This window comes from Ostrinia nubilalis, chromosome 17, assembly GCF_963855985.1.
Source record: "Ostrinia nubilalis chromosome 17, ilOstNubi1.1, whole genome shotgun sequence".
NCBI lineage: Eukaryota > Metazoa > Arthropoda > Insecta > Lepidoptera > Crambidae > Ostrinia > Ostrinia nubilalis.
Genome location: NC_087104.1, coordinates 8,587,546 through 8,604,999, shown reverse-complemented (window position 1 = coordinate 8,604,999; position 17,454 = coordinate 8,587,546). Strand labels below are relative to the sequence as shown.

The window sequence follows — 17,454 nt, the reverse complement described above, 5'->3', positions numbered from 1 at the left end:
TGGAGTTCAATCAGAGTTTACCTTTTGTAATAAGGGGCCGTAAGTTCAAAAGTAAAATTAGACTTGTAGTTTCAAATGTGTATTTATTGACAGCTGAATCACTAAACTGTCGTCCTATATTTTGGTATTAACTACAGATCCTTGAAGAAGGCTTCCTGGAATTCATCAACAACATCCTAATGATTGGGATGATCCCTGCGCTGTTTGGCGATGATGAAAAAGATGGCATCATCAACGCCGTGCGCAACCAAAGCGCTGAGGCTGGATATGGTATAGCCAAGTGAGTTATGTACAATTTACAAATGATTATCTAAAATTTCATCTGTTGCCAATTGAATTGTGGGTCACTAATATTTTTTGCATTGTAGTTCATGTGAAAACATGTGAACGCCACCTATCGGTTTTCTCACTTAACTTTTGCGGATAGTGTATTGTGTGCGCATTTTTCGCTCAGTCAATCGCCAACGTCCATACCACGTTGAAAACACCGGTTCTCGTCCGATCACCGAAGTTAAGCAACGTCGGGCGCGGTCAGTACTTGGATGGGTGACCGCCTGGGAACACCGCGTGATGTTGGCTTTTTGCTTCTCCAACCATATTTTTTGTCTTGCGAGTTTAGTTATTGTTTCTAAAAGCACTCCCGTTTATACAATCACTGCAAAACTTATATGAAGCCGAGTTATAAATTATTTTGGTCACTTATGATGTTTTTGAAATGCTGAAACTCTCTTATAACTTACAGAGATGCTGTATGGAACTTCTTCTGCAACAAATGCGCTGACAATCTCCACGTGGTGTTGTCTATGTCCCCCAGTGGTGATATTCTCAGAAATAGGTACATTTTGCATTATTACTTAACTCAAATTTTTAGCAGGCAGTTGACATAAAGTTGCTAAAGCAATTTGAACTTATTTCGTAAGATTTAACATCTCAGCATATATTTCATGATCGGAGTGGAATTTACAGGTGCCGCAGTTTCCCTGGCTTAGTGAACAACACTACCATAGACTGGCAGTTCCCGTGGCCGAAACAAGCGCTGTTAGCTGTGGCTAACGTCTTTTTAGCTGATGTAAGTGAAAAAGTATTATCGAAAAACATTTTCGCATTTTGTTTTGAACTTAAAAATCTATGTTAGGCATAGGCACTCACTGTCTTAATTTGAAACGTTTGATGTGGCTAAAATAGCTGTAAAAAATAATTTAAGTAAAGTCATTGTAAATTAATCAATCAAATATGTACTACAACTGCTAATTTATTAAGCATTTAGCATACTTTTTTTAAATCCTTATTGTCATTTCCCCACATTCAGGTCCAAAAGATCCCAGACGAGTTCCGATCCATCATAGTGGAGCATGTAGTCCACGTGCACATGTCAGTAGCGCGATACTCTGTGGAGTTCCTTCTGAGGTTGAGAAGGAACAACTACGTCACGCCCAAACACTACATGGACTTCTTAACTAACTACTTATCGCTGCTCAATGAGAAGGACGCGTTTATTATTGCTCAGGTAATTGGATATTGGACACAGTTTACTAATAGTTTCAATCTTCCTTCTGAGTCTAAAAAGGAACAACTACGTCACGCCGAAACACTACATGGACTTCCTCACGAATTACCTCTCGCTGCTCTATGAAAAGGACGCGTTTAATATTGCACAGGTTGGTATTTCATACCTCTTTTTCGTCGCTACACTCTTGACAGACTAGTCGTGGTCGTTACAGCACTTACTCCAGATTTATAGTCGAGCAAATGGTTCACGTGCACATGTCAGTAGCGCGATACTCTGTGGAGTTCCTTCTGAGGTTGAGAAGGAACAACTACGTTACGCCAAAACACTACATGGACTTCCTCACCAACTACCTATCTCTGTTGAATGAGAAGGACGCCTTTATTATTGCTCAGGTAATTTAATGACATAAAGCCCGGTCTGTGAGCACGTAGAATTTTGTCCAATGACCCCAAGCTACCCATCCTTATCGCTCTTATTTGCTATCTCGACTGTGCGACGGGCGCCCGCAGTGAGATTGCGAGCGCGACAGCAACATAATTACGCGCAAGCGATACGGATGGGTAGCTTGGGGTCATTGGACAAAATTCTACGTGCTCGTAGATCAGACAATACCTACATACAACCCAGTCAGTCAGTTAACGGCGCACCTGGTGGCCGTGATGTCACATCGACGCTCTGGACTGCTTGTACAGTAAGGAACAAGCTATGGTATGGGATTTGTCTCCTGTAGGCCTAAGATGCGAGCCGCAATAAGCGGTTATCACGCCATTTTATCGATTTTCCCCATACATTTTGACGTCGATAAAAGTTATCACGGCGCGCATCTTAGGCCTGCAGGCCGTTGGCACTAAAACAATTCTTATTTCATTTTTAAACATCTTTTCACAAAAACTGAGACGGACGCCTGAGACTTGGTCTGAACACATAGTACAAATATATTGTGAATAAAGTTTTGAATCATAATTCACAAATGTTTACAGATGTGTAAAATTGAGGCCTATGTCGACAGACAACCTGACCAAAGCGGTTGCTAATAAAATTAATTGTGCTACCTATGTTAAATTAGATTTAAGAATATTTATATTATTATCTTAAAAAATAGCATGTAAGTTAAAATGGTCAGTGAATAAAGGCTTTTATTATTATTATTATTATTATACAGATGTGTAAAATTGATGTAATGCCATATTTTATGATTCCAGTGCGAACGTCTAATAGGCGGTCTAGCCAAAATCGAAGAAGCAAACGTACAGTTGGAAGACTTGAATGCTAAACTGGCGGTGCAAAAGATCATCGTCGCCGAACAGACTAAGGAATGCGAGATATTGCTGAAAGAGATTTCTACGGGTGAGTAAATCTGTTAATCGGTATCAAATAGGGACACAAACACAAGTCGAACGTCCCTAATGAGGCCGATAGCAAAAAGCTATGTTAGAGCGCTTTCACATTTAGGCGACTTTAGCAGCGTGACAGACGCGCTGCCGAGAATTTCATACCTTATGTGATAGCGGATGCGTGCCGTCACATTATAAAAACGCCGCTGCCGCGCTGCTGTCGCACTTCTAACGCCCTAATGTGAAAGCGCTCTTAGTTTATTATAGCTAAAGTAATTATCTACTTGTTCACACCGATTAAACTAATAATTCTAATACGCAACATCTTAAAAGCACACTTTATTCTATCCCTTAAAACCATGTTAGTTTTCAAATACTTAAGAAATTGAGTTTTAGTAGCTTTTAGATCAATAAATGGTCGATCAATTGAACCCGTCATTAAACTAAAATCTACGAAAGAGTCGCGTTTTGACAACTCTTAAAAATTAAGTAGGGTGTTCACTAGCCTATTTTACTATTCCAAATAATTTGATAATGCCATTCCATTTCTGTATCATTATAGCTACCGAAGCAGCCGTGGTGAAACAGAACGTGGCTGCCATCAAATCGGTCGAAATAACCGAGCAGAGCGTGGTCATAGCCGAGGAAAAATCTGAGGCCGAAGAGGCTCTCTCGGCAGCCTTGCCGGCATTAGAAGCAGCCAGATTGGCGCTAGCCGACTTGGATAAGAACGATATCACTGAGATCAGGTCTTTTGCTACACCGCCAGAAGCTGTGCAAGTAAGTACTTAGCTTTTATGAAGCTGCCTATAATAACATCAAACTACACTCATCATCAAATAAATCGCAGCTCCCGCGACAAGCACTTTCAAACGTATGCATCCCCACTTCCCACCAATATTGGCACCATTTAAAAGCTTAGTTCTAAACTTCATTTCATTAAAGGAAAAACCCCAAAAATGTGACTTTAGAAGGATCCAGAGTCACTTCTTCAAAAAATAGGTAGTTGAGCCAACTTTTATGGGTATAAAACTGTTAAGTTGGGATTAATCGCTATCCATCTGTTCAACTAACCCTCGCTAAGTCAGAAATGGGCAGGTAGTCAATCATGTTAGTCCAACAGTAATTTCAATTTTGAAATTCACTACAACAGGTGGTATGCGAATGCGTGGTGATCATTCGTGGCATCAAAGACGTGAGCTGGAAAGGTGCTAAGGGCATGATGGCGGACCCGAACTTCTTGCGCAATCTGCAGGAGATGAACTGTGACCTCATCACACAGGCGCAAGTCAAGGCTGTCAAGGCGCACATGAAGAAAAGTAAAAAGCTGGATACTATGCAGCAGATCAGCAAGGCTGGGTGAGACGCATTGTTGAACTGCCGATATTTCGCCGACTTTAATCGTAGGTGAATGTCCAAGTTAGGACAGCAATCGCGGCTCCATTTCATAAGGCTCCATAGGACACCGTCGGGTTCTAGTGGGTAAGACCTGCTCGGGAGTCCCTCATAGCCCACTACTGTGAGTATGTATGTGCAAAGCATTTCAAGACGGAAAAAAAGGAAGAAGGACAAGAAGCTGGATACCTATCATGCAGCAGATTAGTAAAGCTGGGTGAGGAACCGGCATTGTTAATAGATGTTGCGAGAATTAATAGATTTGCCTGCAGTGATGGTCATTTTTGATTTTCACATTCAATCTTTTTTTTTCTCTCCCTTTCTCTGTTTATCTATCGTTGTTCTATGAGGCAAGACCACAGCTAGTAAACTGCGCGCAAGCCGCGATCCCTAAATAAAAAGCTGCTTACAACGAGTTTAAATCCTGGCGATGTCATTGCGTATGCGCCGCATACACGCAGCGCTTTCGTCTCGCTGTGAAATTGCCTAACAAATCGCTAGTGTGTAAAAACTCTTAACTAACTACAGATGACTAAAAGGTCATGAACGTTTTACTATTTCAGATACGGCCTCCTGAAATTCGTCATCGCCGTCCTCGGCTACTGCGCCGTCTACAAAGAGGTGAAGCCCAAACAGGACAAAGTGGAAGCTCTCGAGAAAGAATACTCTGAAGCGGTCAACTACCTCGCCTCGTTGAACCGAGAGATCGACCGGTTACAAAGAACTTTAGACGGCCTCAACAATAGATACGATACAGCCATGATGCGACGACAGGAGTTGCAGGAAGAAACCGATATCATGATGCGACGATTAGTCGCAGCCGATAAACTTATGTCTGGGTTGTCGAGCGAACAGGCGCGGTGGAAAATAGAACTGGCAGCTTTATACGTAGAACAATCGAGACTGATCGGGAACTGTCTGTTAGCCGCTTCGTTCCTGAGCTACGCGGGGCCATTCTCGTTCTCGTTTAGGCAGACGATGATATATGAAGACTGGTTAGGCGATGTGCTGGACAGAGGCATTCCGCTCACACAACCTTTCACTATTGAAAGGAATTTGACCAATGAAGTTGAGATTAGCGGGTAAGACATAAATTGCTTATATTTATTCTCTCTCTGCTCTAATGCCTTTACGATAGATGATGATAAAGAAAAAGAAGCTTTAAAATTTAATATTCTGCCCCTTTTCAGATGGAACTCCGAAGGTCTGCCACCAGACGAGTTGTCGGTACAGAATGGTATTTTGACAACTCGCGCGTCACGATTCCCGCTTTGTATCGACCCTCAAACACAGGCCCTCACATGGATTAAGAAGAAGGAAGCCAAGAACAACCTTAAGGTCTGTGCCATAGGCTCTTCTAGTTATTATAATAAAATCTACACACTTTGATCTTATTTTGAAAACCGATTTAAAGTAACTGATAAGTAGTCATAAGTTACTCACTTTGAATTGTGTACCAGTGATTTAATTAAAATTCATTACCTAAAATCAACATTTTGTATTAGGTTAACCTTTGAAGTGCCCAGCCCTTGTAACTCCTAATTATTTTATTTTTACCTGACTGCGCCGGATTAGGGTTATTGCAAATGTTTTTGAGGTATTATTTTTTCTTGAAAGCAAAAGAAAGTTGAATTAAGGTAGCCAAACTATTAAATGTAATGGCATCTTTTGACTTCAAAGTGGAGGGGCCAGAAAGTATGACACAGTTTTCAAAATTTAGTTTTTAGCATTGCAAAGACTAAATCAAGTGGCAGTGGGCGGGGCACATAGCTCGAAGAGCTGATGGCCGCTGGGGCAGGAAAGTTCTTGAGTGGCGGCCACGAGCCGGAAGACGTAGCGTGGGCAGGCCTCCCACTAGGTGGACCGACGATCTGGTGAAGGTCGCGGGAGGTGCCTGGATGCGAGCGGCGCAGGACCGGTCTTTGTGGAAATCCTTGGGGGAGGCCTTTGTCCAGCAGTGGACGTCTTTCGGCTGAAACGAACGAAAGGCTAATAACTTGTTAATCCTTCAGGTGCTGTCGTTCAACGACCCGCAGTTTCTGCGTCAGCTGGAGATGGCCATCAAGTACGGGCTGCCGGTGCTGTTTCAAGACGTCAACGAGTACATCGACCCCGTCGTCGACAACGTACTGGAGAAGAACATCAAAAGTTATTCACATTTGTTATTCTTAGTCCGCGTATTCTTTAAGGCAGCCTCGAATAGAACGGAACAATGGCTTGACTCGCAGCGACGAATTTGCCTTAGGACGCGGCGCACTATGGATCGAAATTGCGATTTATGGACATAGCGATTTTTTTCACAATTTCTATTTGAAAAAATTACCTATCGATAGGTTTATGTTTCATTCCATACCACGAAAATTGATTTTTTTTTCCAGCCAAACTATTGGTTTTAGAGAAAACGTTTCATAATATTTATTCATCAGAATAACTTACCCTATCGATAAGTATTTTTTTCAAACAGAAATTGTGAAAAAAACATCGCTGATTTTATTCCTTTTAATTTTATTAAAATGTGTTTTTGGCAGTAATTTAAGGTTAATTTACATTATTAACGTATAGAATCTTTATATTTTCGTTAAATCTTTAAAGATATTCCAAAAAAAAGTCACTTTTACTTACTTTTTTTTAATTTATCAGAACCTTATAACTTGTGAACGGGCAACTTTGGGCGCGCGCTGATAGTGTAGGATTATAGTCAACAAGCCATAGAACAAGGCTCAAGTAGTTTCAAAGCAAGATCTGTCAAGGCTTAGTCGAAATCGACCACTTTATGTTTCATTCCATACAACGAAAATGGAAAATATTTTTTTCCAGCCAAACTATTGGTTTTAGAGAAAAACTTGTGCAGCATTTATTCATCAGAATAACGTAACCTATCGATAGGTAATTTTTTCAAATAGAAATTGTGAAAAAAATCGCTATGTCCATAAATCGCAATTTCGATCCATAGTGCGGCGTGCCGGATTGAAGCAGCGTCCCCACTTACTCGCGACGCTGCCTCTAGTGGATACGCGGCCTTATGCTGAGTGGCACCACCTAACTTTAACCGTAGCTATCGGTGTTTTTTCATGGATTTACTAGACTTTTGACGTTTGTTAAAGTTAAAGAAGATGGTCCCATCCATATTCTAGTCCTGTTAGTCAAACCGATCTAGTAGTAATCCTGCACTGCCCGCACTATAGTTCTCTAACGCTTATCTCAGTCAGTGCCTGAGGTATGGGAGCGGCACGGGAGGGGTAACATTGACATATTATGACGTGGCTGAGCATACAAATCTGAAGCATGATCTGAAGTTTCACTGACGTTTGACGTCTCAAAAACACCCTCCTGTGCCGCTCCCATACCTCAGGTACCTACTGATTTAAACGATAATTAATAATAATTGTATCTCTTGACTTCAGTTGAAGGCGGGCGTACCTTCGTGATGCTGGGCAGTTCCGAAGTGGACTACGACCCCAAATTCCGAATGTACCTCACCACAAAACTGGCCAACCCGCAGTTCAACCCTGCTGCTTACGCCAAGGCCGTCGTCATCAACTACACCGTCACTGTACAGGTATAATAATACGTATAAATAATATACTACGGTCGCTAGCGGGCACTGCTATATTTTATAGCAAATAAATCATTATTGTTTAAAAAAATAGGAAGGCAAAAAGCCAACATCACGCGGTGTTCCCAGGCGGTCACCCATCCAAGTACTGACCGCGCCCGACGTTACTTAACTTCGGTGATCGGACGAGAACCGGTGTTTTCAACGTGGTATGGACGTTGGCGAAAGATCGAGCGAAAATGTGATACTATTTGTACAAAATACACTCGACAGCAAATAAATCGCACCTCCTGCGACAAACACTTTCAAACGTATGCATCCCCACTTCCTACCAATATTGGCACCATTTAAAAGCCTAATTCTAAACTTCATTTCATTAAAAGAAAGGTTTTTACCCCAAAAATGTGTCTTTTGAAGGATCCAGGGTCACTTCTTCAAAAAATAGGTAGTTACGCTGGAGCCAACTTTTATGGCTATAAAACAGTTAAGTTAGGATTAATCGCTATCAATCTGTTAAAGAGGATACGTGTGATCATTATTTGGTTTTATAACCATAAAATTTGGTCTAATTGATCCCAGAGCTGAGCCCAAAGTGAGGTCTTTTTTCAAGTCATATTTATGGTATATGTTAATCATTTATTAAAAAATTCAATGTGTTTTTCTTTAAGGATATTTATTGGGCTTTCAAATAACACCAATTGTTGGGGCACCATGATTGTGTCAAAAGAAAATCTTTAAAGTTCGCGTCGCGGAAGGTGCGGTTTATTTGATGTTGAGTGTACTTTTGTTACGTCATGCGATGACGCATCATGAGTTGTATAATAATATGTAGTTGTATTAAGCGAATCCATTTTCTTCACATTCTTATAGTTATTAATTTAAAGTCTATCGATTTTATTTGGTTGCGCGTAAAAAAATCTCATTCCCCAGGGTCTAGAAGATCAGCTACTCAGCGTGGTGGTCCGCGCCGAGCGTTCCGATCTCGAAGAGCAACGAGAGTCTCTGATCATCGAGACTAGCGCCAACAAGAGTCTTCTGTCCGGCCTCGAGGACTCTCTACTGCGAGAACTGGCCACCTCCACCGGCAACATGTTAGACAACGTGGAGCTCGTCAACACGCTCGAGAACACCAAGTCCAAGGCCGCTGAGGTCAGTACAGCAGGACGACGAGAGCCTTTTACTATTATAGAGAGCTCCTAAAAGGAGGTAAGTCAAACAGTAGCAGAAACAAGGAACCTCAACGTCGCAACGTTGACGCGTCTATGTGAGATCAAGACACTAGCTAGAGAATGCAAAGTCCAAAGGCGCTGAGGTCAATACAGCAGCGAGTCGCTGATCAGCGAGACAGAGCTGATGAGAGCCTGCTGTTTGCTATCGAGGGCTCCTAAAAGAAGACCTCAGTACAGTGGTGAGCGAGTTTCTGATCATCGAGACCAGCGCCAACAAAAGTCTTTTGTCCGGTCTCGAGGACTCGCTGCTTCGAGAACTAGCTACTTCCACCGGCAACATGCTGGACAACGTGGAGCTCGTCAACACGCTCGAGAACACCAAGTCCAAGGCTGCTGAGGTCAGTAGCAGTGAGTCGCTGATCAGAGAGACAGAGCTGACGAGAGCCTGCTGTTTGCCATCGAGGTCTCCTAAAAGGAGGTAAGTCAATACAGTAGCAGAAACAAAGAACCTCAACGTCGCAACGTTGACGCGTCTATGTGAGATCAAGACACTAGAGAATGCAAAGTCTAAAGGCGCTGAGGTCAGTACAGCAGCGAGTCGCTGATCAGCGAGACAGAGCTGATGAGAGCCTGCTGTTTGCTATCGAGGGCTCCTAAAAGAAGGTAAGTCAATACAGTAGCAGAAACAAGGAACTTCAACGTCGCAACGTTGACGCATCTATGTGAGATCAAGACACTAGAGAATGCAAAGTCCAAAGGCGCTGAGGTCAGTACAGCAGCGAGTCGCTGATCAGCGAGACAGAGCTGATGAGAGCCTGCTGTTTGCTATCGAGGGCTCCTAAAAGGAGGTAAGTCAATACAGTAGCAGAAACAAGGAACTTCAACGTCTTGTGAGATGTGACGCGTCTATGTGAGATCAAGACACTAGAGAATGAAAAGTCCAAAGGCGCTAAGGTCAGTACAGAAGCGAGTCGCTGATAGAGCTGAAAAGAGCCTGGCTGATGAGAGCCTGCTGTTTGCTATCGAGGGCTCCTAAAAGGAGGTAAGTCAATGAAGTAGCAGAAACAGGGAACCTTCATATTGATGTGAGATCAACCTGCCATCAAGACACTAAAGAATGCAAGCCCAAAGCGGCGAGCAAGTCTCTGAGCATTAAGACCAGTGCTAACAAGAGCTTACTATCCGGCCTCGAGGACTCTCTTACTGCGAGAACTGGCCACCTCCACCGGCAACATGTTAGACAACGTGGAGCTCGTCAACACGCTCGAGAACACCAAGTCCAAGGCTGCTGAGGTCAGTACAGCAGGACGACGAGAGCCTTTTGCTATAGAGAGCTCCTAAAAGGAGGTAAGTCAATACAGTAGCAGAAACAAGGAACATCAACGTCGCAACGTTGACGCATCTATGTGAGATCAAGACACTAGAGAATGCAAAGTCCAAAGGCGCTGAGGTCAGTACAGCAGCGAGTCGCTGATCAGCGAGACAAAGTTGATAGGAACCTGCTGTCTGCCATAAAGGACTCCTAAAAGGAGGTAAGTCAATACAGTAGCAGAAATAAGGAACCTCAACGTCACGACGTTGTCAAGTCGATGTGAGATCAGCCTGCCATCAAGACACTAGAGAATGCAAAGTCCAAAGCCGCCGAGGTCAGTACAACAGCGAGTCTCTCATCATCGAGACAAGTGCCAACAAGAGTATTCTGTCCGGCCTCGAGGACTCGCTGCTTCGAGAACTGGCCACCTCCACCGGCAACATGCTGGACAACGTGGAGCTCGTCAACACGCTCGAGAACACCAAGTCCAAGGCTGCTGAGGTCAGTAGCAGCGAGTCAGAGCTGATGAGAGCCTGCTGTTTGCTATCGAGGGCTCCTAAAAGGAGGTAAGTCAATACAGTAGCAGAAACAAGGAACCTCAACGTCGCAACGTTGACGCGTCTATGTGAGATCAAGACACTAGAGAATGCAAAGTCCAAAGGCGCTAAGGTCAGTACAGCAGCGAGTCGCTGATCAGCGAGACAGAGGTGATAGGAAACTGCTGTCAGCCATAAAGGACTCCTAAAAGGAGGTAAGTCAATGAAGTAGCAGAAACAGGGAACCTTCATATTGATGTGAAATCAACCTGCCCTCAAGACACTGAAGAATGCAAGTCCAAAGCCGCAATACAACGGCGAGCGAATTGCCGATCATCGAGACCAGCGCCAACAAGAGTCTTCTGTGCGGCCTCGAAGACTCGCTGCTTCGAGAACTAGCCACTTCCACCGGCAACATGCTGGACAACGTGGAACTCGTCAACACGCTCGAGAACACCAAGTCCAAGGCTGCTGAGGTCAGTACAGAAGCGAGTCGCTGATACATCTGAAAAGAGCCTGGCTGATGAGAGCCTGCTGTTTGCTATCGAGGGCTCCTAAAAGGAGGTAAGTCAATGAAGTAGCAGAAACAGGGAACCTTCATATTGATGTAAGATCAACCTGCCCTCAAGACACTAAAGAATGCAAGGCCAAAGCCGCCGAGGTCAGTACAGCAGCGAGTCTCTGATCATCGAGACAAGTGCCAACAAGAGTCTTCTGTCCGGCCTCGAGGACTCTCTACTGCGAGAACTGGCCACCTCCACCGGCAACATGTTAGACAACGTGGAGCTCGTCAACACGCTCGAGAACACCAAGTCCAAGGCTGCTGAGGTCAGTACAGCAGCTAGTGATAGCTTACAAGACCCTGCTATTTGCTATCGAGGGCTCCTAAAATGAGGTAAGTAAATACAGTAGCAGAAACAAGGAACTTCAACGTCTTGTCAGATGTGACGCGACTATGTGAGATCAAGACACTAGAGAATGCAAAGTCCAAAGGCGCTGAGGTCAGTATAGCAGCGAGTCGCTGATCAGCGAGACAGAGGTCATAGAAACCTGCTGTGTGCCATAAAGGACTCCTAAAAGGAGGTAAGTCAATACAGTAGCAGAAACAAGGAACCTTCATATTGATGTGAGATCAACCTACCATCAAGACACTAAAGAATGCTAGTACAAAGCCGCAGTACAGCGGCGAGCGAGTCTCTGATCATCGAGACTAGCGCCAACAAGAGTCTTCTGTCCGGCCTCGAGGACTCTCTACTGCGAGAACTGACCACTTCCACCGGCAACATGCTGGACAACGTGGAGCTCGTCAACACGCTCGATAACACCAAGTCCAAGGCCGCTGAGGTCAGTAGCAGTGAGTCGCTGATCAGAGAGACAGAGCTAACGAGAGCCTGCTGTTTGCCATCGAGGTCTCCTAAAAGGAGGTAAGTCAATACAGTAGCAGAAACAAAGAACCTCAACGTCACGACGTTAACGCGTCGATGTGAGATCAGCCTGCCATCAATACACTAGACTAGAGAATGCAAAGTCCCAAGGCCGCTAAGGTCAGTACAGCAGCGAGTCGCCGATCATCGTGACCAGTGCCAACAAGATTCTTCTGTCCAACACCAAGTTCAAGGCCGCTGAGGTCAGTACAGCAGCGAGTCGGTCGCTGATCAGCGAGACAGAGCTGAAAAAAACCTGCTGTCTGCCATAAAAGACTCCTAAGGAGGTAAGTCAATACAGTAGCCATCAAGAAACTAGAGACTGCAAGTCTAAACTACCGACGCGACGTCTGTTTGCCGCTCAATATCAGTGGCGTTCGTTGTTACATTTTTTAGGACCCTTCTAAATACTACGTCTGATTACGGTTATAAAAGTTAGTTATATGAAATAACACAAATATTTACTAATGAAACCAATGGAATAAAATAGCAAAAAGCCAACATCACGCGGTGTTCCCAGGCGGTCACCCATCCAAGTACTGACCGCGCCCGACGTTGCTTAACTTCGGTGATCGGACGAGAACCGGTGTTTTCAACGTGGTATGGACGTTGGCGAAAGAACGTTCGAAATAGTAGGACACAAACAATCATTGAGCACCCTAACCTTTTTCTTAATTTTATTACCCTTTTCCATAATACTTTTGTCTCGCTAAAATTGTTTGTGCTAATCTATTATTGGGATTACGAGTTCATGCAACCAAAATAATTTACCTTCTATAAAACGCCACCTAGCGGGAAATCTACCTGAACTAGAATCTTTCACACCAAAATGATGGTTGCTTTTATGTAATTACACTAGGTGGCGCTTACTACATTTCTTTGTGTTTACCCTACCGTAAGATAAAATAAAAGGTATTTTTTATAAAACAAAATGTCTTTTCTCTGTTTTTAGGTCATGGAAAAACTAGCACTGGCAGAGGCAACCACAAAGGACATCGAAAAATTCCGCGATGGCTACCGACCCGTGGCGAAGCGAGGCTCCATCCTATTCTTCGTGCTATCAGACATGGCAGGCGTAAATTCTATGTACCAGTACTCATTGTCTTCGTATCTTGATGTGAGTGAACTTTATCGTAAAATTTAACAAAACAGTTTTGTTTACAACATAAATACGGTTGGCTAAAAAAATGCAAAAAGCCAACTTCACGCGGTGTTCCCAGGCGGTCACCCATCCAAGTACTGACCGCGCCCGACGTTGCTTAACTTCGGTGATCGGACGAGAACCGGTGTTTTCAACGTGGTATGGACGTTGGCGAATGACTGAGCGAAATATTCGTACCAAAAATACAATAGGTGCAAAAGTTACTTTGTAAGAAAACCGATAAGTGGGGTGTGGATTTCTCGTACAGAAGTGTGTGCTATACAAAGAAATGGGTTAATAATAAAATGTAGTTAGCCTTGACTTTGACTTGTGTCATGCGTTTAACACACATTCACTTAACACGTAATAAAATGTATTTATTTATTCTTTACAGGTGTTTTCGTTTTCGCTGCGAAAGGCAATGCCAAATGTAATCCTGGCCAGACGTCTAAGGAATATCATCGATATGTTGACCAAAAACGTGTATGATTATGGTTGCACAGGTAAAATACCTATATTGAAATTGATATACAGGGTGTTAGGTAAATGGGTATATGAGCCGACACTAGCCCATGTTAACATGGGCATAAATGGTATGGTGAAGTCAGAAAATTGATATCTTCATTTTAATTATTTTAATTTTCATACAAATCGGATTTTATAAAATTTATTTTGTATGAATTTCTGACTTCACCATACCATTTATATGCCCATGTTAACATGGGCTAGTGTCGGCTCATATACTCATTTACCTAACACCCTGTATGCTTCTGTTTAAAATCGAACAAACAACTGCATATTAAAAGTTTTGCTATGCCTGTTTGAGAGATTATTTAAAAATAGGTTTTTCTTACCAATACAAAAAATACCGAGGAACTAACATTTGAAATCCCAATTCAAATTCGCATAAAAGGCTTATTTGTATTTGGATAATGCATCTATTATTATTTATTACACAGGTATATTCGAACGGCACAAGCTTCTGTTCTCGTTCCAAATGGACATAAAGCTGGAACAAAGCGAGGGCAACGTCAGCCAGATGCAACTGGACTTCTTCATCAAGGGGAACGTTTCTCTTGAGAAGTCACCCACACCTTGCCCGGCTTCTTGGATACCAGCTCAGGTTAGAGAGTATAATATATTTTGTACTTTATTCCGTTGCTTTAAGGTCCAAAAGCAATGAAGTTTGAACTTCTTAGCAAGGTTAAAAATACTGGCTAGTTCAATTGAACAATTGACAGTGGGCAACAAAATATATTAAAGTACAAAATTGACATAAGCAAAAAGCCAACATCACGCGGTGTTCCCAGGCGGTCACCCATCCAAGTACTGACCGCGCCCGACGTTGCTTAACTTCGGTGATCGGACGAGAACCGGTGTTTTCAACGTGGTATGGACGTTGGCGATCTATGAGTTCAAAAAGTTCTTCAGTTTATCATGACTATAGTTAGTTTCATATGACGTAATCGTCATTCGCAAGATGCCAACAATACGTTTTTCGTGTTCATTATTATTGCCTTTCTTTGTTATACATGCGTGCTGGGCTCGATTCAAAGGTATTGTTACATTTTGTATTATTTGTGATAAATAATAAGTTATGATTTTCAGGGATGGCAAGATATCATGAAGCTGAGTTTAGACTTCGAGATATTTTCAACTCTTCCCGACAACATTGCCAGAGGCCTCGACGTCTGGCAAGAGGTAACTTGAACATGTGTTAGATATCACAATTAATTGGTTCAGTAGATTATGTATGTACATTTATCTATTTATTTTACTCTCCAACTCTTATTGTGTATTCAGTCCATTATCACCTTTTAAAAGAAAGAAAGGAAAAATTAAAAGAAACTGGGTCCGAGCACAGAATACGTAATAAAAGGTTTGCCGTCCCAATCGTAAGCTACAACACCCGTCCCGAATTCCATCGCAGACAAAATATAAACCCGCCTCTCGCAACAATTCGATTTTGTCATTGTATTTTTAAATAAGGGGGTTGAAATATATTTTTTTATGCTTAACAAGGCAGGTATTTGACCACAATCGCACCTGGTGTTAAGAGGGATGCAGTCTAGGCCTATTGTTATAACTTATTTAGTGACTAGCTTTCCGCCCGCAGCTTCGACCGCATGGAATTTTGTCTGTCACAGAAAAACTTTATCGCGCGCGTCCCTGTTTCAAAAACCGGTGCAACGTTGGGCGTTGGGACGATTAAATAAGTAGACTGACTGCGTATTAAGAGCTATTAAGCGTGCATAACCTTATATACTACCTATGGGAGGTGAGTGTGTGCGTAGAGACGCGCATACTACACCTCCCCCGTTTTTTTGTTTTTTTTTTACATAAAAGAAGTGAATGAAAAAAAAATGTACAAAATTGGGTACTTGACACCATTCTCCAATAATTCGTAAGATCGAGTAAAATACGACAAACAAAAAGATGTAAATTTGTGGTGTCAAATAACCATAACAATAAGAATTGAAAAAAAATGAAAAAATCTTAATCTACACGTGTTGTTGACGACTAAGTATTTTAAATGAATATCAATTGTATGTAATATTCATTCTTAATAAAAATAAAGTCACATCCAGGTATTACGTACGTCTAGTAATGTCTTATCCATTTAAGTTTACATTTCCGAGATACATCATCATCATTGTATTTTTATGAGGTGGCCACCCTCATGTTTCAATAGTTAGTAGCTCTACTACACTTACAAGTCATTATTTATTTATTTATAGTCGACTTAATTCATTTTATCATTTCATCATGGTACTTTTATAAAATGTGCGCGCACTTTATAATAATATTTATTTATTTATAATAATCATTTAAATTAAGGGATAATTTTAAGACTTATTAATGTCTCCAACTATTCTCACAGAGATATCTAGTATGCACCATGATCGAACGAAGGATAATTCCCCTTAATATTATTTATTTTAGTACCATGTTTACATAATATTCATATAATATTTCAATATTCATTCAATATCTAACAAAATACTCTACAATCTCACAAACCTACGCAATCAATGCACAAGAATATCTTAAAACTTTTGGGTGATCAGTCCAAAATAATTAAAAGTATCCTGTGTAATTAATGCATACCTAACTTTTAACTCATCTTTACAAACAATATCAAACTATTTTATAACTTTTCCTATCTGAATTTCAAACCAAAACCTGCCTTATTACAACAAACCTTTATCTCATAACTCATAGCCTTCATCATTTAATAACATTAACGTACATTCCTATGCCTACAGTTTTCTAACTCACAATTTTTTTTTTTAATTAACTTACATTAATACATTGTATAAATTATATTCATGTCATAGAATCAAAATTATTCTTATTATCATCGTCTTATCCGTGCAATCATAAGTTCATAGTTATTACATAAATTCTAGTTACATAATAAGTCATTTACTATACTGAATATACTGTAATAAAATCATAATTAAAACAAACAAATAGAATTTGTGTAAAATAATTTCGTTCATAGTCAAAAACTTTCAATTACAGTTAATCATTGTGCAATATCTATTGTGTGTTGACCCAAATAAATCAGCAATCGAGTAGTAAGCCAAGTGATATTTTACCTACACTGCAAAATATTTTTCAACATAGTAATCATGAAATTCTACTTATGTCACGTTTTCATAACTTATTTTATAATTTTATCATTACATTAATAGTATAATGAATTACATACTTTGTAATGGAAGAAAAAAAAACAAAATAATGTTTTACTTAAAAGTTAAATCCAATCAATCAATAATCCTATTAATGTTCTGTTAAAGATCCATAGGTATTAGAGATGTGATCTTGGTGATCTTAAAAGTCTACAAATATGATACTAATTTAAAATATTTACGTGCATATCAAATACAATTATTGTTTAAAAAGTAAAGATCTTAATTACTAGTCCAGTCAAATTAGACATGAACCCTGCAATAATTCGCATACAGCTGAAAATTGGTACGAATGTTCGGAGCACCATTATGAATTAACTGTGAAAAGTCCCCATTGATCCGACGTGTGCTAAAAAAAAATTCAAGGTCAAAGTTAAAAAAT

The 17,454-nt window shown here is 41.2% G+C and overlaps 1 protein-coding gene and 5 non-coding genes across 6 annotated transcripts in view; 2 read left to right on the top strand and 4 right to left on the bottom strand.

Annotated features, from left to right (window-relative positions):
- The window catches only part of LOC135080243 (dynein axonemal heavy chain 10), a 120,870-nt gene that overhangs the window by 42,495 nt on the left and 60,921 nt on the right, over positions 1-17,454 (top strand). Inside the window, exons 67-82 of the mRNA XM_063974927.1 lie at positions 138-280; positions 743-835; positions 967-1,069; positions 1,310-1,507; positions 2,713-2,857; positions 3,407-3,624; positions 3,998-4,203; positions 4,803-5,321; positions 5,430-5,577; positions 6,252-6,387; positions 7,644-7,798; positions 8,726-8,944; positions 13,189-13,353; positions 13,772-13,880; positions 14,337-14,500; positions 14,986-15,078. Of these exons, the coding sequence (XP_063830997.1) occupies positions 138-280; positions 743-835; positions 967-1,069; positions 1,310-1,507; positions 2,713-2,857; positions 3,407-3,624; positions 3,998-4,203; positions 4,803-5,321; positions 5,430-5,577; positions 6,252-6,387; positions 7,644-7,798; positions 8,726-8,944; positions 13,189-13,353; positions 13,772-13,880; positions 14,337-14,500; positions 14,986-15,078 (2,814 nt within the window). The remainder of the gene's footprint in view (positions 1-137; positions 281-742; positions 836-966; positions 1,070-1,309; positions 1,508-2,712; positions 2,858-3,406; positions 3,625-3,997; positions 4,204-4,802; positions 5,322-5,429; positions 5,578-6,251; positions 6,388-7,643; positions 7,799-8,725; positions 8,945-13,188; positions 13,354-13,771; positions 13,881-14,336; positions 14,501-14,985; positions 15,079-17,454) is intronic.
- On the top strand, positions 461-579 carry LOC135080309 (5S ribosomal RNA). Its single transcript, XR_010258975.1, has one exon. It is a non-coding gene; the product is annotated as a 5S ribosomal RNA (ribosomal RNA).
- LOC135080299 (5S ribosomal RNA) lies at positions 7,900-8,018 on the bottom strand. The gene has a single exon (XR_010258965.1). It is a non-coding gene; the product is annotated as a 5S ribosomal RNA (ribosomal RNA).
- On the bottom strand, positions 12,732-12,850 carry LOC135080308 (5S ribosomal RNA). The gene has a single exon (XR_010258974.1). It is a non-coding gene; the product is annotated as a 5S ribosomal RNA (ribosomal RNA).
- LOC135080300 (5S ribosomal RNA) lies at positions 13,432-13,550 on the bottom strand. The gene has a single exon (XR_010258966.1). It is a non-coding gene; the product is annotated as a 5S ribosomal RNA (ribosomal RNA).
- LOC135080307 (5S ribosomal RNA) lies at positions 14,663-14,781 on the bottom strand. The gene has a single exon (XR_010258973.1). It is a non-coding gene; the product is annotated as a 5S ribosomal RNA (ribosomal RNA).